At 48.1% G+C, this 24,859-nt stretch overlaps 1 protein-coding gene across 1 annotated transcript in view; it reads right to left on the bottom strand.

Moving 5' to 3' along the window:
• Nucleotides 1-24,859, bottom strand: part of MIER2 (MIER family member 2) — a 29,641-nt gene that overhangs the window by 3,755 nt on the left and 1,027 nt on the right. The window contains exons 2-10 of the mRNA XM_054575998.1: nucleotides 15,452-15,542; nucleotides 13,589-13,731; nucleotides 9,919-10,044; nucleotides 9,197-9,320; nucleotides 8,577-8,668; nucleotides 8,076-8,145; nucleotides 2,292-2,443; nucleotides 1,585-1,666; nucleotides 1,406-1,500 (exon numbers count right to left, since the gene is read on the bottom strand). Coding sequence (XP_054431973.1) covers nucleotides 1,406-1,500; nucleotides 1,585-1,666; nucleotides 2,292-2,443; nucleotides 8,076-8,145; nucleotides 8,577-8,668; nucleotides 9,197-9,320; nucleotides 9,919-10,044; nucleotides 13,589-13,731; nucleotides 15,452-15,542 — 975 coding nt within the window. The remainder of the gene's footprint in view (nucleotides 1-1,405; nucleotides 1,501-1,584; nucleotides 1,667-2,291; nucleotides 2,444-8,075; nucleotides 8,146-8,576; nucleotides 8,669-9,196; nucleotides 9,321-9,918; nucleotides 10,045-13,588; nucleotides 13,732-15,451; nucleotides 15,543-24,859) is intronic.

Genomic DNA, 24,859 nt, shown 5'->3' with positions numbered 1-24,859 from the left:
CATGATTTGCCGTTAAGAACACACTGGGGCTTCATGAACCCCTGACTCAGATCACATACGCAAGCACCCTCGAAAGGTAAGGGCAACACACTGTGAACAAAGGTCCAGGATGGAGCTAGACGCCACCTGGCAAAACCTCTTAGGGCATCATCTTCACTTTGGAGAAGTCCCCACAGCAAGGCCAAGACTGTGTTGTAGCTACAATGCGAGAGAACCACTGCTGGTCCCCAGGATGAGGGACAGACACCAGAGCCCAGGGGGTCCTGGGAACTAGGGGGGCATGCAGGGCACACGCAAGCTGTCTTCTCTCCCCAAAGATCCTGTTCAACATCAGGGGTCTGACTAGGAATGAGAGTGTCACAGTTCCCTGGGGCCAGGGTAAGTGCAAACTTAAAATGCACATGGCGACCAGGGCCGGGCACCTAGAAGATAACACATGAGGTTCTGCTCACAGAAGCAGCCTCAGCTGCAGTGGAAACGCAGTGAACAGCGTGCCGCCTCAAGCCACGGGAGCTGACCCACCTAGAGGATCTAGTGCTGCCTGGAACAACACGGGGAAGGTTAGCTGAGTACAGTCCTGTCCCTACAGTGGCCCAGCATAGGTGTCTCATTAACTCCAACCTCCCGAGAGAGGACAGATGCCCCGAACACGAGTAAGGTTTCACCAGGCCCTGCTTTTCCACATGCTGTGTCACCATGAATAGTAGAAGGGGCAAGGGCTGCTTCCCTAGAAGGGCAGTAAAACCACTGGGAGCAGGGATGAGGAGGGGGAGCTGCGATGAGAAAGAAAAAGGGAAATTCAAGCTCTGAAACAGAGTCATGGGAGCACATCTAGCCAGATGTCCAGAGAGAGGGACCTAGGTCTGAGAAAGACAGGGACTCAGGTCCAGGGGAGGACAGGGGGGAACTCAGGCCTAAGGACAGAGGAATTCAGGTCCAGGAGAAGGAAGACAAGACTCAGGTCTAAGGGAGGGCAGGGACGTGGCACTCACCAGCCCCTCCAGTCATGCGCCTCTACCACAGGTAGCACGAGAGACCTATTTCCTTGGTTTGACTGAACTAGGAGACCCTTGATCCCCATGACTAAGGGCTGAGGGTCGATGGTGAATACAGGCACGACTACTAAAATTCACCTGTAGGCCAATTATTTCCCACATCGGAGCCTTCTTTGGGGGAAGAAAGTGGCCTGGCCGAGGAGACTAGAATGAAACAACAGGCATGCGAGAGTGAGAGGCAGAACCGGAGGTTCAGCCCTGGGCTCAGAGGAGCCTCAGGAGCCCGGCGAGGGGAGTGGGGACCCGACGCTATGGGGTGTAGGGTGCCATGCGCCCAGGCTCCCCAGACCTTCCCAGCCCCAAGGAGGCCATGGTGCAGCCCAGTGGGAGCAGAGGGGCCAGGTCCTCACCTTGTTGGCCTGGATCAGGTGGAAGTTCTTCCCGTGCACTCGGAAGCCATGCTCAAAATTCCTGCACTCCTCCTCACTCCAAGCACAGAGCCCGTCTGCAACCAGGAGGGGGCAGTGGCATCAGCAGTGCCCGGACCAGGACAGCCAGCGAGGGTGGGACAGGCAGACGGGGAGCTCACCTCGGATCACCTTCACGTTGAACCGCAGTCTCCGCAGAGCCTCCTCCACATTGAAACTGCATTTCACCAGCTCATACAGCGCCTGGGGGAGCAAAAGCCTCTTCCCACCTGCTCACCAGCAGCAACAGCAGGAGTGTTTTACTTCATCATCAGGGCAGGGAGATGGAGGGCATTTACCCCACCTTCAGGATGGGGATGGGGGGGCATCACACCACCATCAGGGTACAGATATGGGGAGTGTTTACATCATCACCGGGTCAGTGACATGGCGGTGTTCACACCACTGTCGGGGGGGGGGGGGGTCAGGGGCATTTACCCCACTGAGGTGGGGATGTTCTGGGCATTTATATCGCCATCGGGGCAGGGATACTGGGGATGTTCACACCACCACTGGGGCAGGAATATCGAGAGCATTTATACCACCACTGGGGTGCAGATCTAAGGGTGCGTTTAACTATCAAGGTGCGGACATGGGAGACATGTATATCACCCTTGGGACAGGGATACGGGGGTGTTTACGTCACCATTAGGGGTGGGGGGCATGAGGCTGTTCATACCACCACCGGGGGTATCAGTGTGCACTTACCCCGCCATTGGGGCAGGGCTAGGGGAAGTTCACACCACTGCTGAGGGGTGAGATATGGGAGGTGTTTACACCAGCAGGGTGGGGATTTGGGGGTATCCACGCCACCCAGCGTGCTGCCTACCTGCTCACTATCTTTCACTGTTTCTCCCTCCGGGAGCTGAGACCCAGCCGTCTCGTGCCATCTCCGCTTAACTGCCCGGTACAGGAACTCCTCCACCTCCCTCTCAGGGAGGATGTTGGGGTCCCACAGCAGCTGGTCTTCGTTCTCGTAGACTGTTCAGAGGACAGCCAGGGTCAGCAGCGGGCATGCGGTCCACACTCACACCTCAAAGAGTGCACACTCCCTCCCCCACAGGCACCCGCCAGGCCGGCCATGACAGCTCCTCCAAAGAACGGCTACCTCCTGGGGAGGCAGCAACTAGCCTGGTAGAGGAAGGGGGACTTCCGAGCATGGCCTTTGGAGAGGGAGTTGTAGGTAATGGGTTCAGGGAGGATAAACCCGTTTGCAGTTTATAAGCCTTGAAAAAGAGTCCCAAGGAAGCAGAGCAAAGAGGCCAGACCTGGTGATGGCAGTGAGACCTGGGCCCCAGGGTCTAGCTAAGGCCGAAACCACTCTAACCAGAGCACCACCCAAGCCATATATGAGCGTACTCTGCCCAGGGAAGGGGAGTCCTGCCCTGCGGCAGCAGGATGGCAGCCTCCAGCTGCGGAGGGATGTGATGAGGAAGACACAGAAGGGAGAGCCCAGGGTCAGGTCTGGGAAGCCCCCAGTGCCAGCACCTCTTAACCAGGGAGAAGTCACAGGGCCTGAAACTCAAACAATACAAACCAACACAGCGCAGTAGCCAGAAAGTGAAAAACACACATAGGAAAACAGCTCCTACACTGGAATCTCTCTGGTTAGAAAGTTGCCTGGGAACAAACAACTCTTGGGTTGGTGCTGAGAACCACGGAGGCTGTGTCCTCTCCTGGCACAAAAGACCCTGCGGGTCTGGAGCTACCTCCTACCACCTCCATATTGACGCAAGTCCCAGCCTAGACCAGAGTGATTAGCCTGAGAGGACAAGGGGCCCCTCTCTGGAAAACACAAACGGCATCCTATAACCTTAGCCCTCCATCAACCTAGAGTATGAACTTGAGAAAAACTGTGGTACAACAGAAGTAAATCCACAAATGGCTGAAAATCAGATTTAGCAGACAGGACTTCAAAGAAACGCATGAATTTTCCAAGACTCGAAAATACAAATTGTGAATTTATGAACCCACTGAACAGCTAGCTCTATAGTAGCCTAGACATAGCAGAAGACATGATTAGAAAAATCAGTAAGAATTCAATAAAAACCAAAGAGAAGGAATCAAACTGAATTTAAAGACAACATAGGGGATGAGAAAGACAGTCACATATATAATTGAGTGATGGAAGAAATGAGCAAAGAATGGGGCAGAAGGAAATCTGAAGAGACAATGGCCAAGAAGTCTCCAAACTGATGCATGACACCGAACTACACATCCAAGAAATTCAGGACAGACACAAAGAAAACCACATCTGGGCAAATCTGGACAAAACACTAGAAGACAAAAGAAAAATGTCATCAGCCTGCAGGGAAAACAGTGAACAAGAATTTCAGGAGAAACAGTTAAGACAGACATCTGACTTTTTCACAGAAACAGATGCCCAAGACAATGGAATGGAACAGTTCACATGTGAGAAGATAAAAGCTGGCGAGTCTAGAAATCTAGACACATAAAAATACTCTTCAAAAGTAAAATCAAGGTTAGGACTTTCCAGACAAACAAAAGCTGAAAGAATGAATCAGCATCACAAGAAATACTAAAGAGCAAGTTCTTTAAGTGGAGGGAAATGATCCCAGACGGAAGCTGGGGGGAGTGGACAGCGCTGCCCAGGCAGCTGTGAATGAGGCTGAGGACCGTCTGCCGTGGAAGCCACAACACTGTCACTGCAGCACTTGTAGTCCCTGCAGCAGCAGCACAATGGACAGGAGAGGCGAGGGACTAGGGAGCACTTATCTAAAGCAGCTATTTCTGACCTTTTTCACCTCATGGCACACATAAACTAATTACCAAAATTCTGCAGCACACCAAAAAATATATTTCTTACCAATCTGACAAAAACAGAATAGGTATTATTTTGAATCATTTACACCAGATGGCTACTGTTGTGTTGGCTGACTTTTCTTTTTTTAATCCTCACTCGAGGATACGTATTTATTGATTTTGAGGAGAGAAGCAGCAAGAGAGAAACACAGCAACACGAGAAACGCTGATCGGTTGCCTCCTGTATGCACCCAGACCAAGGCCCTACTGGAGAGCACACCACAAACCTGGGTGCACAGCACGACATTCCAATCAACTGAGCCACCTGGCCAGGACAACTGTCATTTTTTTTTATTTGATAATCTGAGGGAAAAGAGGTCAGTGTCCCTCATTAAATAGGTACTGCATGTTTTAAAATTTCTTATGGCACACTGGTTGAAAAATCACTGATCTAAACTAGGATAATCACTGAAGAGGTAATATAAAAATTAACTTATGATCTCAAAGAGGAAGAAAAAAATAGAATTAAAACTACTTAATCAGAAAGAAGACAAGGCGTGTGGCCTGTGAGCCAGCGTGGCTCAGTTGGTTGGAGCATCGTCCTGTAAACTGAAAGGTCATGCGTTTGGTCCCATTTGGGGCGCACACAAGAGACAACCAATCGATACTTCTCCCTCACATCAATATTTCCTCTTCTCTCTCCCTCCCTTCTTCTCTCTCTAAAATCAATAAGCATGTCGTTGGATGAGAATAAAAAAAAAATTTTTTCAGTAGACAAGAGAAAGTAAAGGAAAAAAGAACAGATGAAACAAGGAGAAAACAAACAGAAGACTTATCCCAACTGTTCCCACAATTATATGAAAGGTAGTCTAAAATGTAACTAGGCTAAATACTCTCTGTTAAAAGGCACAAGAGTATCAGGCTGGATAAAAAATTAGATCCAAAAATATGCCATTTACAGAAAATATACTTGAAATACAAAAACACAGAAAGCAGCAGTTACAAAATACACTAAGTACTGGTCATAAAACAAAGCTAATTTCAGAGGACTAGAATCACAGAGTATCTTCTCTGGAATTCAACTAGAAATCAGTTAATAGTAGGATAACTAGGAATTCCCCCACGTTTGGAAATTAAGCAGAACATTTCCAAGTCAGAGAAGTCATAGCAATGTGAACGAAAAAGTAACAAACCAAAATGAAATAAACTAGGAGGAAAGAAATAAAGATAATAGTAAAAATCAATTAAATCACAATCAGACAACAGAGAAAAATCAACAAGCCAAAAGTTAGTTCCTTGTAAAGGGTAATACAACAAACAAACTCCTAACAGAGCTGATCAAGAAGGAATAAAAAGGAGAAAATGCAAAATATCAATATCGGGACTCAAAAAGGGGACATCACTCTAGATCCTACAGACATTAAGATTAAAGGATATTATGATCTTTTTTACAATAAAGTTGCAACTTACTTATGTGATAAATACCCAAAAAATGCAGCTTATCAAAATAAACAGAAACTCTAGATAGAACTATATTATTAAATATACGAAACTTATCATTAAAAATCTTCCAAAAACATGAAACCAAAGTAAATCCCAGGCCCAGACAGCTTCACTGGGGAATTTTTCCAAACATATAAACAAGGAACAGTAACACTCTCACACAAATTCTCCCAGATGTTAGTAAAAGGTACTTGCCAGCACACTTGGTGACACAGCAGCATACATGACCCCAACGCCTGGCAAGGACAATCTCAAAGTAAAAATGACAGGCAGTGTCGTGGCAACACACAGCTAATTTATAAACTTAATGGGATGTGCAATGATACTTAAGGCTGGAGGACCTGCAGCCCCGCAGACACTGTGGAAGCAGAAGCCCAGAAACAGCGCACGCACCACCAACAGCTGGTTTTGGACCCAGGAGCCATGGCGATTCAGTGGAGAAAAAATGACCTTTCCAGTATGTGGTGCCAGAGCAAGTGAATACTCACACAGGACACAAACGGAACCAGGCCCCAACCTCCAACCATGAGACAAAAATCAAATTAAGGTACATCGCAGCCTTAAATGTAACAGGGAAAATAAAGGAGAGGATCTTCCAGACCTGAAGAGACTCCCTTCAACAGCCTACACAGTGGGTTAAAATACAGATTAATAAGCTGGACTTTGGGAGAAAACGTGTGACTTTGGGAGAACACGTGCAGGGCACAGAGCCCACACAGGACTTGTATATAGACCACAGGCGGGACCCCACAAATAAGAAAGGGAAAGACAACCCAATTTAAAAATGGGGAGCCCTGACCAGGTGGCTCAGTTGGTTGGAGCACCATCTGTCCACTAAAAGGCCGCAGGTTCAAGTCCCCATCAGCACGCATGCCCAGGTTGGTTTGATCCCCAGTCAGGGTGTGTACAGGAGGTAACTGATCGATGTTTCTTTCTCACATCTCTGTCTGTCTGTCTGTCTCTCCCCCGACCCCCACCTCAAAGCAATGAAAAAATGTCCTGTTTTTAAATCCTGGTGAGGATTCATAAAAGGGGAGGGCTTTGAGCAGGCACTTCACAAGAGATATACAAATGGCCAGCACACATACCAGTACTCATCAGAGAAATGTAAATGAAAGCCATCATGAGCCATCACTCAGCCCAACCGTAGGGCTCAAGTCATTAAGGCAGACGATATCAAGTGCTGATGAGGAGATAGAGCGCTGGAGCCCCGCACGCTGCTGGTAGAACCCCCTTCGGCAATTCCACAGACCTAACATAGGCCACGATACGCCTCCCAGCCATCTACCCAGGAACAAATGTGTGTGTCTACTAAGACACACCTGAGGACATTCATAATCACAACTGCAGATGACTGCAGTATTGACCAATTTAAGTACACCCATAAAGGGAACATGACACAACAGTATACAAGATGCACATGCCACATGCATGCATCTAATCTCAGCGTAACATGAATGAGAGGCCAACTCCCATCTCCAAAGGACCAAAGACCTGCTCCATGCAGGGCAGGCTTGGGGGAGAGGACAAGGGTAGGGGGACAGACTTCATGGCTGGGCTCCAGCCTCTCTGAGGGTGTAGCTGAGGTGTGTGCACAGATGCCTCTCTGGGAGAGGGTTCCGGGAGTGTCCCTTATGCCCAGCTTCACTTCACTTTCCAGTCTCCCACCCTTTGCCCAATCTGCTTACAGAAGAGCAAGCACATTCCATCACACTTGTGTCCCAGCCTCTGGCCCCGGGATGCCTTACTCTTTACTGAGGGTCCCTGTCTTCCTTATCTGTGCTACCCCATCCCCAATTCCGGCTGCAGGATCATCTGGGAAAAGCCTCCTGAGCCAAAAGTACCAGCCCAGGGCCTGCAGACGCTTTGGGGTAAGAAAAATGAGACTCAATAGGCAGATGACTTCACATCCTGTTTTCTTCACCTCTAAATGGAGATAACAATTCCTGTTTCAAAGAACAGAGGCCACTACACATTGCAGTGGGATCAACACACAAACACCAAGGCCGGTTGGGAAGTACCCTGAAGGGCAGAGCAGGGAGGACACAGACAAGGTAAGGAAGAGGACTGTGGGCTAAGGGGGAAGAATGTGAATGCCCAGAGGACAAGGGCAGAGCGCTCGGCAGGAGTCCAGTCTCCCTGCGTCCTCCCGCCGACGGAGCGCTCTGCAAACCTGCGGCCCATAGCTGGTGCAGGGCGGGCACCTGACCCAAGCTGGGTCCTTCAGGTTCCCTCTGAGGATTTGGGAACTGGTTCTGGGTGGATGTGCAGCAAGTTCCTTCTTGACCGGAGTGAAGTTTTCACATCTTCTTCTCCCTGTCCCCACCATGATCCAGGCCCCACTTACTCTTCTCACCATGGCGGTTCAAGTGCAGGTTGCTGAGGTCAGCTTGGAACTGAGGCCCAACCATGATCTCCTGCAAAGACAAAGGCTCAGGAAAGTCAGGGCAGATGCGAGGCCCTGCTACTGCCCGGAGCCCAGGGCTGTGTCAATCTGTGCTCCATTACTCCAGGCGCCAAGTCCAATGGCCTGAGAACAGGAGGCAGAGACCTGGGTATGTGTGGGTATGTGAGCAGCTACATGTCTCCAACTACCTGTCTGTCTGTTCTGTATAGCCAGTCATGTGACAAGGGCGTAAGGCCTGAGGACCCTGGTGTCCTGATGCCCAGCCCAGGGCCCCCGGAGCGGAACCTTGAGGCCACATCCCTCGGCTGGCCGATGCCACAGCAGCAAGGGCCCAAGGTCCCAACACCATAGTCAAGTCCCAGTGCAGCCCACCTCTCAGAAGCTATGCACGTGTCTCTGCAGAGGCCATGCTGAAAGTACTGCGGGGTCAAGGCCACGCACCTTCTTACATTTGTTGGCAGGAAGAGGGTCTTCCTCGGTGTCAGACGAGGTGGAAGAGCCCAACTCTTTGTCTGTGCCAGCCAGGAAGCGGGCTTTGGGAAAAGGGGAGCAGGTGAGACACATCTGTGGCAACGGATCCCCAGGCCAGCAGATCCCAGGGTCTTCACTGCTGCAGCCGCCACCCCACTCTACACCCACCTGACCCCCACACCATGCCACTCCCGGCAAGAAGCGTGTCTCAGGCGCCGGCCAGATGATGGGTTCGCAATGGACAAACAAGGAGCGACTCGCTCACCACCGGCCATGAGCCCCTACCACCTCATGCTGCCAGGACACTTCCCCCACACCTGACAGGCTTTTGGCTATAGGAACAACCAAAATATTCCCTCCTCATGGAAACCAAAGCCACTCAGTCTCAGCTCACAGGCGAGACGGGAACCACAAAGAGGCTCAGATCGAGAACAGGGCGTGTTCCCTGCTTATGAGCCCCAGGGGAGGACCCTGGAGCACCAGACATCTGCGCGCAAGTTCTCTGCCCCCAGTAGCCCAGGCCCCCTCTGTCTGCATCATTAGAGCCTTGCTCAACCCAGCCCAAGTCGAGGAGCAGGCAGGACACCTACGTCCGCTCTGGCTAGGGAAAAGGTCGGAGGTCTCGTGGGAGGTCACGGAGGGAGTGAGGTCATCAGCAGAGGACTGTGTCTCTTCCTCTTCTTCCCCTGAAAGCAAATCCTTCGCTATTTGTTCCTTTTAACAAAAAGTAAAGAACATTTTTGCAGTTTGTTTTAACAAGCTTAAGATAACACTAATAATAACAACATTGACACGAACTTGATGGACCTCCCTCTGGGAGCAGCGAGGGCTCAAGCATGGTTACGTGTGGTCCCCAATCCCACACCCCTGCACCCTGGAAAGGGACATCGCCTATGCCTGGCTGGGGACAGTTAAAGCCCCTGGTCACTGCTCTCTCTCCGTGTGCACTTGGTTTTCAGCTTTGGCAATAAAGCCCTCCTCCCGGCACCACCCCTGACCCGGTCAGGACCCGGAGCGTCAGGACCTCACTGGTTCTCCTCCTTCCCAGCTTGTTTCTCCAAGCCAGTGTCCATTCTGCCTTCCTTCGGCCAGCGGTCAGGGTCTCTCCGTCCCAGCCCCCTCCCCGTGGCCACTCTAACCCCGGGTGGGCAGCCACAGCCGACTATAACAGCTATGACTCGGGAACAGGGAGCAGGGCCCTCTAAGAAGCCATCCAGGCCTCACGCTTGTTGACAGCACCTCTGCTTTTCCAAGACCTCGTGCTTGCCCTCCCTAAGCCCTCCCACCATTCCCAGGGAGAGACCCCGCTCACCTTGTCCAGAGTCATGTCCGGGAGGTTGGCTGTGGCATCGCTGCCCTCACTCTCCCGCTCCGAGATGGGGTCTGATGTCTCATAGCCATAGAGGGCAAGCAGCTCATCAAGGGGCATGTCACTGCTCTGAGGGAGGACAGGGCTGTCAGAGGGGCTGCTGTAGGGGTTCTGCTCTCCCTCCTTCTGTTGGAGCCCTACTGGCCACCACAACCAGGGCCAGTTTGTCACATTCATAGCAAGTCACCCCAGCCCAACCCCAAGCCCAGTCCTTCACCCAAGACTCCCTTATGAGCCCCAGGAGAGGTACAGATGAGACACCAGAGCCCAGAGAGGTTAGTATGTGCCCAAGGTCACCAGCCTTGAGGGGTGGAGCCAGGACTGGCCTCTCGGTCCACACAGCACTGCCCAGAATAGCTTCCCTGCTCAAGCAGGTGCAGGTTTGACTCCAGGAAAGCAAGGATGGCACGCTATCTGGAAATCTATCACAATTTATGACATCAATGTATCAGGAGAGCAAAGACCTATGGATGGATAAATGTGGAAAAGGCATCTGGTATAATCCAATGCCCACCTCTGATTTTACAAAGCCCTCAGTACACTAAGGAAAGAGATGGATGCTCTGTCGTTGTAAAAGAGAGCCTGTCAGCACTGGCTGGTCAACAGTGTATGGCCCGAGGAACCCCATCCCACTCATAACAGAAAGGCAGCATTGGGAACACCAGAGCTACTCACACTGTTTTGACACTTCGAGTCCATCCAATAGGACAAGAAATGGAAATAAGACATTTAATTACTGGTAAGGAAGAGGAAAAAAACTATCACCACCTTCCTCTCCAATATTGCTTTCAAATCACTGTTTCTCACCATCCATCCTATAAGCCTCCACTCCTCTGAGGCCGGTGCCTTCTGACCACACTCTGCCCTGATCCCAGAGGTCCCCGTCAGCCTCCAGCCTCTGAAGCAAGCGTTCTCCTTCCCTCAGGAGTCAGCATCTGCCCCCCCACCCCCGCTACTCCTGCCCTCATGCTGGGACTTCCATCACTGCACAAGACCACCTAGCCTCCTCCCAGCCCTTCCTCTCAGGGGGCACTCCTCCCCTCTGCCAAGCAAGTTCTCTCAGGACACAGGATGGAGAACATTCATTTTGCCCATCACAGTTTCTAATTACGCATTTGTTGGAGGGGTTGACACAGGGGCCCAAAGATGCCTGAGTTCCCTGGGACCTTCACAACACTGTGATGCCATCATTGTCTCCCACAACGCTGGCACTTGCACTGATGGAGCAGTCAATGGTCTGTGGACAACACCCTCTGTTGGAGGCAGGAGCACAAAGTGCTTAAGTCCCCAATGCATGTTCCTTGCAGTCACACTCAGTTTTAAAAAGATGTCAGTCTCACTTGAGAATATCCTGTATAAGATTATTGATTTTGTTAACTTTCATCCTGAGCAGATGTCATTTTAATTTTCTGTGTGAGGAAATAGGAAGCATGCAGGAAGTACTTGCCACATCCCAAAGTGAGGTGGTAACTGTTAAGAAACGCACTTCTAAGAGTGAAGTTGTGAGGTGAGCAAGCTGCCTTCATCACGCAGCACTATCTTTACTTAAATAAAAGGTTGGGTAACCCTGGCCAAGTGGCTTAATTGGTTAGAGCGTCGTCCCCATATGCCAAGGTTGCAGGTTCGATCCCCAGTCAAGACACAAAACAACAGCAACTAATGAATGCATAACTAATTGGAAGAGCAAAAAATCAATGTTTCTCTCTCTCTCCCCCCCACCCCAAAACCAGCACTTTTTTTTTTTAAATGGCAAGCAGAAGGTAACCAGGCAGGCAGTTGTCTCAGACACAAAATAGGTGGTTAGTTACTTTCAAAGAAATGACTGTGGTTGCTGTGAGAGTGAAATGAGCTTTTAAGCAAAAAATTCTAATTTTGGAAAACATGAATCTGACAATGTGAACCTGATAATACAAAATGGAAGGCTTTCTGCTCTTACACAGGATATTATATAGTCTTTCTTTCTCTTGGTTTTTATCTAGATTTAGGTATTTAGCGACTAATTACCTGATTTAGGTTGGAGAGTTTTGATAAAGTTATAAATTCATGTTGCAATTTTTTACACTGTTTTTTCTTTTTTAAAGAGAAGACATTTGTTTTGGTTATAAGAACAAATTGGCACCAAGCGATCCATGGCCCCAAGCTAAAATGCCCTGTAGTCAATATCTTAAAAAAAAAAATCCTAGTACTTAAAACCTCGTAAGATCAGTGTTGATACTGTCTGTTATAGACTAAATATTTATGTGCCCCCCTGCCCAATTAATATGTTGGGTCCCTAAATCCCCAGCCTGACTGCCTTCATTTGGAAATGAACCTTTACGGAAATATTTAAAAGTTAAATGGTTCATGAAGGTGCAGCCCTGATCTCTGATTCGATGAGGGAGCTCTCTCCCCTTCATGTGAGCACCCCATAAAAATGCAGCATCTGCACACCAGAAAGGGACCTCCCCATAAGCAGTCCTATAAGACTTGGATCTTGGACTTTTGGCCTCCAGAACTATGACAAAATAGATGTCTGGTGTGTAAGCACTCCGCATCTGTGATACTGACAAATGTTTGTTTTTAGATTTTATATTGTGAACACTTGTCAACACGTAGAAGATCTACATGTCAGGGAACGAGGATTTTGCAAACATGTTACCAGTGCAGAGGTGACAAGATCACACCTGAGTTAAGATCCCCACCAAGTTCAAGACCATTAGATTGCAACGTAACCTAGTACAGGAAGCTCACTAGATATGGCTATAGAATCTACTCTGCAATCATCCTTTACAAAATAACTAGTTACTGAAATTTGGTCCAGCATTAAAGAATAACTGCAATTATCTGAAAAGGTTGTTAAATACTCCACCCTTTTTTCAGGAACAGATCTGATGAGGCCAGATTCACACTTCAACCAGGACACATCACAACAGACTCACATCTCCCTAAGACACCAGCTGGGTTCTCTTAGCTGTTCCTGCATACAGAGATTTACAAAAATATAAAACTATTCCACTCTTACCCTGACCAGTGTGGCGCAGTTGGTTGGGCACTGTCCCACAAAGCGAAAGGGTACTGGTTTGATTCCCACTCAGGTCACAGGCAACCAAATGATGTTTCTATCACTTCTCTCACACATCAATGTTTCTTTCCCTCTCTTTCTCCCTCCCTTCCCCTTCTCTAAAAATAAATTAATTAAAAAAAAACAAAACCTATTCCACTCTTCCCTAATATTTTTGTTTTGTTTTGAAGTTATATAAAAATCTATTATTTCCATTAACAATGGGCTTACTGTGTATACACGGCATCAATAAAGCTGCTAGAGATCCTTAATAACTTTTAAGAGGACAAGTGGGTCCTGAGGCCAGAAAGTTTGAGAATGGTAGGCTGAATTTCTAGCCGCCCCTCTGGTCTAAAGCTCTAGAGCCCCTTGAAGGCATGTCCAGGTCTGGCCTGTGCCCTATGACGTCAGCTCCTACCTGGCATAGAGCCTGGAGCTTTACAAACAGATGTGCAAGCTGAACTTATTGTAGAATCTGAGCGATTTGAAAACCAATTTAGCCAAAAGAAAAACTGTGGAATTTGCCCAGCAGCGCTCTACCCACATGGGGTGATGGGCTCAGCTCACAAGTACCTGGGAGATGAAGTCCTTGTCCAGCTCCTCCTCAGGCTGCTCCGGCCGTCTCGCGGCCCCTTCGCACTCCTCCCGGATGCCGTAGTTCTGTGACAGGATCTCTGCGAGGTTGAACTGCTGGTCTGCAGAGCCCATGGACACACCTATAGAGGGGATACCACCTGCGTGAGCTCCTCACCCCACCAGTCCCATCACTGCACTAAGACTGAAGATGGCTAAGGAAGAGAAAGCAGCAGTGGCTCAACTGCCACCAGGGACAAAGCCCACAGCATATGGCCACGTGTGTGTGTGTGTACATGCATATATGAAAGGTTGTGTATGTGCATACAGATGTATGCATACAGCTGTGAGGCTGTGCATACACACATGTGGGCAGCCACATATGGCCGCATAAGGCTGTGTACATGTGTGTGCACGTGTGTGCACGTGGCTGTGCTTGTATGTGTGTGCATGCATACGTGCATGTGCACCTGAATACGTTTACCTAAATTTAGTGTGCAGCTGTATGTGCACAAGTGTGTATAAGTGTGCGCATTATGAGGCTCTGTGTGTGTGTGTGTGTGTGTGTGTGTGTGTGTGTGTGTGAGGCTGCATGTCAGTACATCCTGGTGGTTAGCAACATCTGTCCACCATGTGAGAACTCCCAACAGAAGGGCTCCTGACAGAAGAGCACACCTGGCTAACTGCATGCAAAATCTGGGCATTTCAGGGATGTGTTTTCCCGGAGAACTGTTTGTTCTCCCTGACCACAGATGCCTGCAGGGAAGGGTCTGGGGAGAGAACAAGTGGACAGGGAAGAGATGAGTCCCAGATGAGTCAGTGTGAACACAGCACAGGGACTCAACAGAGCTGGCTGCACACCTGGTCCCTGGTGCCTGCAGAGCTGGAGCAATGCCCTCAGCTCCAGAAACCCAGGGGCGATGCCGTACACCCACCTCCATGAGTCACTGCAGGCACAGTGCAGGGAGAAGGCCAATGAACAGCACATAGTAGGCCCAACAAATGCCAGTCCTTTCTTCTCCCTCAGCAGGGCCACAGCAGTGCCCCATGTACAGCCAGATGGGTAGTAGATGTTACCAGATTTTAGGTTTTACCAAAAGAGTAAGGATGTGCTCACTGCTCTCTCTCCATGACTGGTCTTCAGTAAGTGGAAAAATTTTTTAGGATTGATTGATTGATTGATTGATTGGTTTTTAGAGAGAGGGGAAGGGAGGGAGAAAGAGAGGAAGTGAAACATCGAAGTGAAACATCAATCAGTTGCCTCTCATATGCACCCCTGGACTGGGGACCAGCCTCACAACCAGGCATGTGCCCCGACCAGGAATTGAACTGGCAACTTTTTGTTTTGCAGAATGGTGACCAACAAAATAAGCCAAGCTGGCCAGGGCAGTAAGTTGAATTTTAAAAGAAACAAACAAAAAAATATATAGGTCTCCATCAACCCAAGCTAGGAAGCCGTGAAGGCCAAGGCTGGTCCTCCACATGGGTCCAAAGTACCTAGCAGTAGTAGGAGGAAGTGCAGCGGCCAGGCGGAAAGGGGCACGCGGCCAGCTCCGGGAAGGCGCAGGGCACCTAGGAATGGTGCCCACAGAGCAACCATTCCACCTCCCACAGCCCCTGTTTTTTCTTCAGCCTCAGCACAGGCACTAGCAGGAACCCCAGCCCCACCCCTGGTGAGGCGCTCTGGTCCTCCCCTGGAACGAGAAACAAAGAGTCCTGGCCACTCTGCCTGCACCCCTCTCCCTGACATCTGGGGGTTCAGAACACCACCTCTGTCTCGCCAGACAGAGCAAGGGTCTATCTCTTACAACCGCAGTGGCCCTGACAACCCTGGGCAGGAGGAAGGTAGGACAACAGAGGCACCTGCTGTTGTTGGCAATCCAGGCTCCGCAGTGCACAGACTATGGGTGAGACAGGAGGCCACTTGAGGGCTCTGCCTCTCCAGCGAGGAGGCCTGAAAAGGAAGAGATGCAGGGTTAGCTCAGCCAGCCCAGAACCCACCGAGAGCAAGCACTGGCCAGGTGGCCTAAGAGAGCGGACTCATCTGGACTCCACGGGTAACGCATGCAAGCTGCCACCAAGGTTTGAGGAAGGACCACCAGGCGTGCAGCTGGTAGAAAAGTTACTCCCCTGCTCCTAAGTCAAGCACCCAGACAACGCAGTGATGCAGGCTTACACAGCAGCTCCAAGAACCTTGGAGCCTTGATGTCCTCATCTTCAAGTGCAAAAACAGCACCCACAGAGACTGTGATGAGCCTGGCATAGCCAGGTGACAACTGCAGTTATCACCCACCCAGGACATGGGGACCAGGTAACCCAGGCCCATACACAGCTCTATTGCACACACCCAGTAAGTATTCACTGACAGCCATGTCTGACATAACAGCCCATTTCGCAAGGGTCCCAGCCTTCAAAAGAAAAAATAGCCACTTCGCAGAAATATGGCAATTCCTCCAAAAGTAAATGGAGCTATCAAATAACCCAGCATTTAATTCTACTCCTAGGTACATACCCGAGAGAACTGAAAATATACATCCACACTAAACACACATGTTCACAGCAGCAGGATTCACTAAGATCAAAAGGTAAAACAACTCAAGAGTCCTTCAGCAGATGAATGAATAATTAAGATGCTGTCTATCCATACACTGGAATATTACTCAGCCATGAAAAGAAGTGAGCACTGACACATGGATAAACCTTGAAAATCGTGTCTGTTCAGCATAGCACTGGAGGTTCTAGTTAGGGAAAGAAAATGGAATAAAAGAAATAAAAAATGCAAAGGAAAAAGTGAAACTCTTTCTGTAGATGAAATAATCTTGCACAGAAGATACTTAAAAACCCACTAAAATATATTTGAACTAGCCCTGACCAGTGTGGCTCAGTTGGTTAGAGCATCAGCCTGTAACCAAAAAGGTTGCAGGTTCAATTCCTGGTCAGGGCATATACCTAGGGTTGCAGGTTCAATCTCTGGTCTGGGCTCACGCAATCCCTGGTACGGGTGCACACAATCCCTCGTCAGCATGCGGGTACAGGAGGCAACAATCAATGCGTCTCTCTCACATCAATGTTTTTCTCTCTCCCTTCCTCTCTCTCTAAAAAGCAGTTAAAAAAATGTCCTTGGGTGAGGGAAAAAAATATATATATATTTATAGATACATATCTGAACTAATAAGTGAGTTCAGCGTGATAGCAGAACACAAGATCAACATATAAAAATCAACTTCATTTCCATATACTAGTAATTAACAACCCAAAAAGGAAATTAAGAAAACAATTCCAGGGGGATGAAGATGGAGGCATAGGTAAACATGCCTCACCTTCTCACACAAATTACAACTAGACTACTAAACAAGTATCACCCAGAAACTGTCAGAAAATAGATCTGTATGGAAGTCCGACAACCAAGTATTCAAAGCCACATTCATCCAGATGAGTAGGAGGGGCAGAGAGGCGCGGAAAGGCACAGAGACACCAAACAGGCAGTACCTCATCCACATGTGGTAGATAAAAATCAGCAGGGATACCTCAGGAGTGACAGACCCCAGCCTAAGACCAGACCACTCAGCCCAGGGTTCCAGCGCCAGGAACATAAGTCCCCATAACTTCTGGCTATAAAAATCAGTGTGGGGGGTGGTAGGGGCAGTGGAAGAAACTGCAGGATTTTCAAGAGACTCCTCTTAAAGGGCCCATAACAGACTTAGGATTCACAAAGACCCACCCACTTTGGGATTCAGCACCAGGGCACCCGCATACACCTGGAAGGGTACCAGTGGCAGATGGGGAGAAAGTCAAGTGACTGGCAAGGCAAGTGCTGGGAGACAGCTTCCACCTGGGTAAAATTCTAGAGGCCAGGCAGTAGCATCTTCCCCTTTGTGATTCCTCCCGCACACAGAACCACAGAGCGGTGACACGGGCGGCTCCACCCTGGCAATACCTAAGGCTCTGGCCCCATACAACTTACAGGTGTGCTTTTCTATAACAGGCCACACTACTAAAACAGGTAGTCAAAGCAGCTCTACCTGATACACAAAAACAAACACAGAGGCTGCCGAAATGAGACAAAGAAATATGACCCAGATGAAAGAAGAAAACAAAACTCCAGAAAATGAGCCCAGGCTAGTGTGGCCCAGTGGACTGAACGCCAGCCTACGAACCAAAGGGTCACTGGTTTGATTCCCAGTCAGAGCATACGCCTGGGTTGCAGGCCAGGTCCCAGGGCAGTGGGGTATGGCGCGCAAGCTGAAACCACACACTGATGTTTCTCTCCCTCTCTTTCTCCTTCCCTTCCTCTCTAAAAATGGATAAATAAAAATCTTAAAAACAAAAAAACCCTCCAGAAAATGAACTAAACAAAATGGATATAGGCCACCTATCAGATGCAGAGTTCATAACACTGGTTATCAGGTGCTCCAGGAATTCACTGGGCACTTCAACAGCATAAAAAAGACCCAGGCAGAAATGAAGATTACATTAAGTGAAATTAAAAAAATCTACAGGGAGAGGATGAAGCAGAGAAATTAACGATTTGGAACACAAAGAAGAAAAAAGCATTCAATCAGAACAGCAAGAAGAAAAAGAGAATTGAAAAAAACAAGGAGAGGCTAAGGAGTCTCTGGGACATCTTTAAACATACCAACATTCGAATCACAGGGGTGCCTGAAGAAGAGGAAAAGCCAGAAATTGAAAACTTACTGGAAAAAATAATGAAAGAGAACTTCCCTAATCTGGTGAAGGAAATAGACATACAAGTCCAAGAAGCACAGAGAGTCCCAAGCAAGATGGACCCAAAAAGGAACCACACCAAGACACGTGATAACTAAAATGCCAAAGGTTAAAGATAAAGAAAGAATCTTAAAAGCAGCAACATAAAAGCAGGTAATTACCTACAAAGAAGTTCCCATTAGACCGTCAGCTGATTTCTCAAAAGAAACTTCGCAGGCTAGCAGGGACTGGCAGGAAGTATTCAAAGTGATGAAAAGCAAGAACCTACAACCTAGTTAACTCTATCCAGCAAAGCTCTCATTTAGAATTGAAAGGCAGATAAAGTGCTTCCCAGACAAGTAAAACTAAAGGAGTTCATCATCACCAAGCCATTATTATTATAAAATGTTAAGGGAATCATATACAAGAAAGAAGATCAAAACAATGAACATTAAAATGGCAATAAATTCAGCTATCAATAACTGAATCCAAATAAAAAACTAAGTAAACAAGCTTAGGAATAGGAACAGAATCTAGATACGGAGATCATTTGGAGAGTTACCAGTTGGGAGGGGCAAGGGGGAGAATGGGGAAAAGTTGCAGGGATTAAGAAACACAAATTGGTAGATACAAAATACACAGGGGGATGTTAAGAACAGTACAGGAAATGGAGTAGCCAAAGAATGTATATGAATGACTCATGGACATGAACTAAGGGGGGGATTGCTGGAAGGAATGCAGGTACTAGGCAGAGGAGGGCAAAGGGGGAAAATCTGGGACAACTGTAATAGCATAATCAATAAAATATATTTTTTTAAAAAAAGAAAACAACTCCATTTATAGTTGCATCAAAAAGAATAAAATATTCAGGAATATAGCAAAAAAGTTCAAAACATACTGTAAAAAGCGCAAAACAGGATAAAATAATTAATTAATTAAAAATAACAAGGGCAAATGATGTTGAAAGGAATTACAGACCTAAATAAGTGTAAAGACATCCTATATTCATGGCTTAGCAGATTTAATACTGTTAAGATGCTGATACTCCTCAGCTGACCTACAGCTTCAGAGCTGTGCCTATCAGAATCTCAGCTGGCTTCGGTGTAGACACTGACAAACAGGGTCCAAAAATATTAATATGAAAACTCAAGGGGCCCGGAATAGCGAAAATAATTTTCCATGAGATTACTTCCTGGCTTCAAAATTACTACAAAGTTACAGTAATCTAAACGGTGTGGTACTGGCATAAGGTTAGGTATTTAAATCAAACAAACAAAATTGAGAATCCAAAAATAAACCCACACATTTACGATCAATTGAATTTTGACAAAGGTGACAAAAAACCTCAATGGGGAATGAATAGTCTTTTCAACAGTGATGTTAGGATAACTGGATAGCCACATGCAAAAGAACAAAATTGAACATCTATCTCATACCATATATAAAAATTAACTTAAAAATGATCAAAGACCTTAAATATAAGAGCTAAAGCTATAAAACCCTTAGGAGGGACATAGGGATAAATCTTTGTTACACTGGACTAAGCAATGGTTTCTCAAGAAGACACCAAAAGCACAAGCAACAAAAAGGAGAAATAGATAAACTGGACTTCATCAAAATGAAAAAAAAATTTTGTGCCTCAAAGGACAACATCAAGTGAAAAGACAACTCACAGAATGGGAAAAGATATTTGCAAATCATATAGATGAAAAAAGACTTGCATCTAGAATACATAAAGAATTAATACGATGTATTAATAAGAAGATAATCCAATTTCAAAATAGGCAAAGGGTCTGAATAGACATTTCTCCAGAGATGCACAATTGGCCAGCCAATAAGCACATGAAAAAATGCTCAGTATCAAGTGAAATCAAATCAAAAACACAAATAAGATACCACTTTGTAAACACAGAATGACTATGACCAAAAAGACATAACAAGTGTGTCAGGAAGAACACAGATGATCCAGGTGGGATGTAAGATAAGATAGAGCAGCCATTTTGGGCAACAGTCGTTCCTCCAAAAGTTATCATAGCGTTACCATGTGACCTGGCAATTTCACTCCTAGGTACACACATAAGGGGTTCAGAGTATGCTCCCCCAAAATACACCACTGAGGCACAGGGATTATTTCAAGCAGAAGGTAACTGAGAAAACCCAACACAGGTTAACCTCTCTGCCCCTATCTGCCTGAAAGTAAAGCATAAACTCCTGTGAGGGTGCCCCCAAACCAGGAAGGAACCCCCCTTACCACTGGAGGCAAGATGGCACCAAGAGTCTGCAAGCACAGACCTTATTAATTCGCCTAATCCCTCACTAGTTCCCCAATGTTTACCTTCCCACAATTTGATGCCCTTAGAAACTCAGTCCTTTCCCTCTGTCATCATTCCTCTAAAATGTATTGCTGTGTTCAGGCGCTCCTGGAGACCAAATCCTCACCACCCGAGTTACTCATCACCTAGTCAGCCCGTGTGATGTGCGCTGCTTGTTTCACTCTTGTTAGTTAGCCTGCCTTCTGTCAGTCTAAATCACAGGGCCCCAGCAGAGAACTTAGGAGCACAGAGGGAAAAGTTAGGCTCCTCCTTCCCTGTGATATCCAAGAGAAAAGAACACGCACATCTACACTGAAACCTGCACATGAATATTCACAGCAGGATTCTTCACAACAGCCAAAAGTGGAAAGAACCCTAATGCCCATCAGCTGATGAACAAACCAAAACAAAATATTACTTAGCTGTGAAAAAGAACAAGGCGCGGACACATGCCACAACAGGAAAGGACTTTGAACACGTGATGGTCAGTGAGAGAAGCCAGACACAGAATGCCACAAAGCGTGTCATTACATTTATGTGAAATGTCCAGATCAGGCAAATCCACAGAGACAGAGAGTGCGTTCATGGGTGCCAGGGACTGAAGAAGGAGGATGGGGAGTGACGACCAAGGAGTACAAGGCTTCTTTAGGGGTAATGAAAATACTCTAAAACCGACTGGTGACAGCTGCACAACTCTGTGAATACGAGTATACTAAAAGCCACTGGATTCTGCACATTAAAACAAGTGAATCATGAACAAGTAAAGCAGTTTGCAAAAAAAAAAAAAAAAAAAAAGTAAAATATTTACTAAAATAAATTTTAAAAATTTAGGAAAAAAAGTTTAGCAAAAACTTCCATGCTGATTTCCTCACTGGGTCCTCAAGAAAACCTCAAAAGGTTGTGTAAACACACTCTTCATAAGAGGAAGAAGGGAACAGAAGCTTAGAGAAGCCAAGTCACTTACTCAAGCTCACACAGCAAATAAGTGGTACAACTAGAAACACACTCAGGCTCTGTGACTCAAAACCCCCCTACAGATCCACAGGTACAGGGCAACTCATCCGGTGCTCTGGCTCGAGTCTGTGGCCTCCCAGAAGCCTCACCAGGTGGCCATCAGCCTGCTGGCCACCATGCAGGGACACACTCAGTGCACAGCCATGGGGCCAGCACCCTAAGTGTCCTCTGAAACCACCCTGGCCCTCCCCAGGACCTCCTGACTGCTCAGGTACACCAGCCTCCCGGGCTCCCTTCCCACCTCGGCCAGGACTGGCTTTCTGTGTCCTACTACCAAGAGCCCTGACTGAGGGAAGAAACCAAAAGAGGACAGCGTATGGATGGTTCTTTTCCCAGAAATAAGGGAGAACAGCTCTGTTCTAATGCTACTTCCACCTCAAGTGCATGGCCCCCAGGAAGGGGCTGAGGAGAACCTGGCCCATATCCGACTTGCCATCTGACACAGGAGCTCAGGCAGAGGAGCAGAGAAAGCAGCTGCAGTGACAGAGGAGCAACAAGGAGGTAGCCTCTCCCAGGAGGCTCTGAGCAGCATGCTTCCAAGAGTCTTCATGGCTTCAGATCCCCAAGTTCGTTTCCAAGTGACTCCAAGTTCCTCAAAACTTACTGAGGAATACAGACTTCATGGATTTCTTCTCTCCCTGCCCTGATTTCCAGTTCAAGCTCAACCTCAATGGTGGGATTCCCACAGGCTGCATCCCTTGGTTCACAACAGCCAAAATGCCAGGAGTCACTGTTCCATTTCTCAAGATGGAAAAAGAAAGAAGATGGCAAGCTGGCTAAGAGAATTCTGTGTAAAAACAGTGAGGGGAAGAAGAGAAGGAAGGAAGACAGCATTCCAGAGACGTGATCCCAAACAAGTGCCTGGTGTCCAGAAGAGGTCTTTTACACATGGAGGAGGTACAAGCTCTTCAGCAGCGAGACTGCCCAGTCCAGTCTCACAGGGAGGAGGAGGGCCTTGACCTCTCAGGGGCAGAAGAGTCCTTCTTCCAGGGCTGCATCTAATTGCTACTTTACCCCCTTCCATGTTTAACACCCCCTCCCCGCAAGTGATATGCCTGGCTCCCTTCAAGAGATAGGGTTCTACACTCCCTCCTTGTCCATCTGGCTGGGCCTGTGACTTTGGTGGGAGGGATTCTAAGTGATTTCTAGGCTAGGTCATAAAACACAATTCAGATTCCAGCTGGTTATCTTTTGAGACAGTCACCGATGGCCGCAGCTGCCATGTTGTGAGGAAGCCCAAGCCACAACAGGCCACATATAGGTGCCCCAGCCAGCAGCAAGCACCAGCAGCCACACCTGAGCAAGGAAGCTTTCCTCCAGCCCCAGATACCACTCAACTGCATTTGCATGACTGTCCCTGACTAAAAACTGCCTGGATAAGCTCAGTCAACCCTCAGAACTATGAAAGATAATAAAATAATCGTTTTGAAACACTGAGTTTCCAGGTGACACTGGAACACCCTTCACCCACCCCAGCGGAAGTGGTCACTCCCACCGGGCTGCTCCAGCACTGCACTACTCCATTTGACCGGCACTGACTGAGTGCTTCCTCTGGGCCAGGTGAGGCAGTAGGCACTGGGTGCATAGCAGTCAGTCCAGAAACAGGTTCTGCCCATCTCCACTCACATGAGTTACCAGTCAAGTTCGTGACACAGGTATCAAACAGGTGGATATGTACAGGACTGAGGGAGAAAACAGCGTGAGGGGCCTGTTCAATTGGGGTCAGGAAAAACCCCTGAGGGCATCTCTAGGCAGGGCCTGTAGAGCACTGGAACAGCATGGTGGCGCGGAGGCCTTCCAGGGAATACAGCACACAAGAAAAAGGAAGCCCAGGGGGCTGGTGTGGGTGACAGGCAGATCTGAGGAGAGCCACACCACCAGGCAGAGATCACAGGGAGGAGACAGACTATATCCAAAGGGCAACGAAAGCCGTTGGGGGTTCTAAGCGCAAGACAAAGACCATGTACTTAGGTATTTGTGAGGAAATCACGACACAGCACCCCTATCTATTCTCAAGTACCCCCTCTCCTCTCACAGTGCCGATCTGGTGCTGATGGCTACTTTAGTGATGACAAAAAGTAGGCAGCTAATCCTGATCAAGCACTTACTGCTAGGTAACAAATCACCATTTTCATTCATTCGACAGCTGGTTATCTGATTTTCTAAGGTTCAGTTTCTCTCTGCAAACAAGCCTCTGAGCCCAGATCTCATGTGACCTCTTGCTCCCATCTCTTCCCATTTCAGAGATGAGGAAACTGAGGCTCTGAGATGTTCAGCCCAAAGTCACACAAAATTAGAGGCTCTAGAGCCACAAGTCTCCTGGGCAGATGCTGGCTGTGGCTCATCATACCTGACATTTGCACACTTGTTGGTCCTGTACTGACCAACAGCCTCCAAGGCCCTTAAGGACAGTCACTGTTGGGTTTCTACTCACAGCCAGACCCTCAGGGCCTCCCATGGAACCAGGCACATAGGGGACCTCACTTGCAGATTTTCTCAAGAAATCAACTCCAATTGACTCAAAAGGGCACCACCCCAAACTGTCGACAGGGTTAACAGGAGCACCCAGGGCACCAGGCTGCTGTGAGGTTCCAGCAGCTCAGCATTGGGCAAGGCAAAGTCAACAGCCAAACCCGGCAGCAATCATGGACAGCTGGCTACGGAGTCTGGCCCTGCCTTCCGTGACACATAACTACCTTCCAGGATAACAGTGCTGCCCAAACGACACCTGGTGCCCAGGGAGAACACCAACATGCCCCTGAGCCAAGAGCACAGACCCCTGCTCGGCCATCAGGAGACCTGGCTTTTGCCTCCAAACTATAAGGCCAGCCATTGCCCCCGAGATGCCTCAGTTTCCCTAAATGCCCTGTAAAAAAAAAACAAAAAAAAAACGAGAATTAACTCCCTAAGTACCCTTTGGATCCAAGCACCCAGCAAAAGGCCCAAACTGGATGGTGAGTTCTAGTTTTGCACCCAGATGCCCACACCCTCTTTGACCTAAATGCAGAGTTGCTGCCCCTGAGAAAGCCACTGATGGGTGATAATGGCCAGTCCCGCCCTCCACAACACCTACCCATGTTCTGCTAAGACAAACACTCAATGTGGTTCCATCACCAGGCCGAATATCCCACACACCTGCTGCACCTCACTGAGGGAGCATCTCACAGTGGCACCACCCACCCATTTGATGAGGACCACTTGCAGAGTCCATGGACCTGTTTGGCAGTGGCCTTATCTTCTG

This window comes from Pteronotus mesoamericanus, unplaced genomic scaffold, assembly GCF_021234165.1.
Source record: "Pteronotus mesoamericanus isolate MK-2021 breed Mesoamerican mustached bat unplaced genomic scaffold, CSHL_Meso_final contig_32, whole genome shotgun sequence".
Lineage (NCBI taxonomy): Eukaryota > Metazoa > Chordata > Mammalia > Chiroptera > Mormoopidae > Pteronotus > Pteronotus mesoamericanus.
Note: the sequence above shows the minus strand (reverse complement) of the source record. Positions and strands in the feature narration are given on the sequence as shown.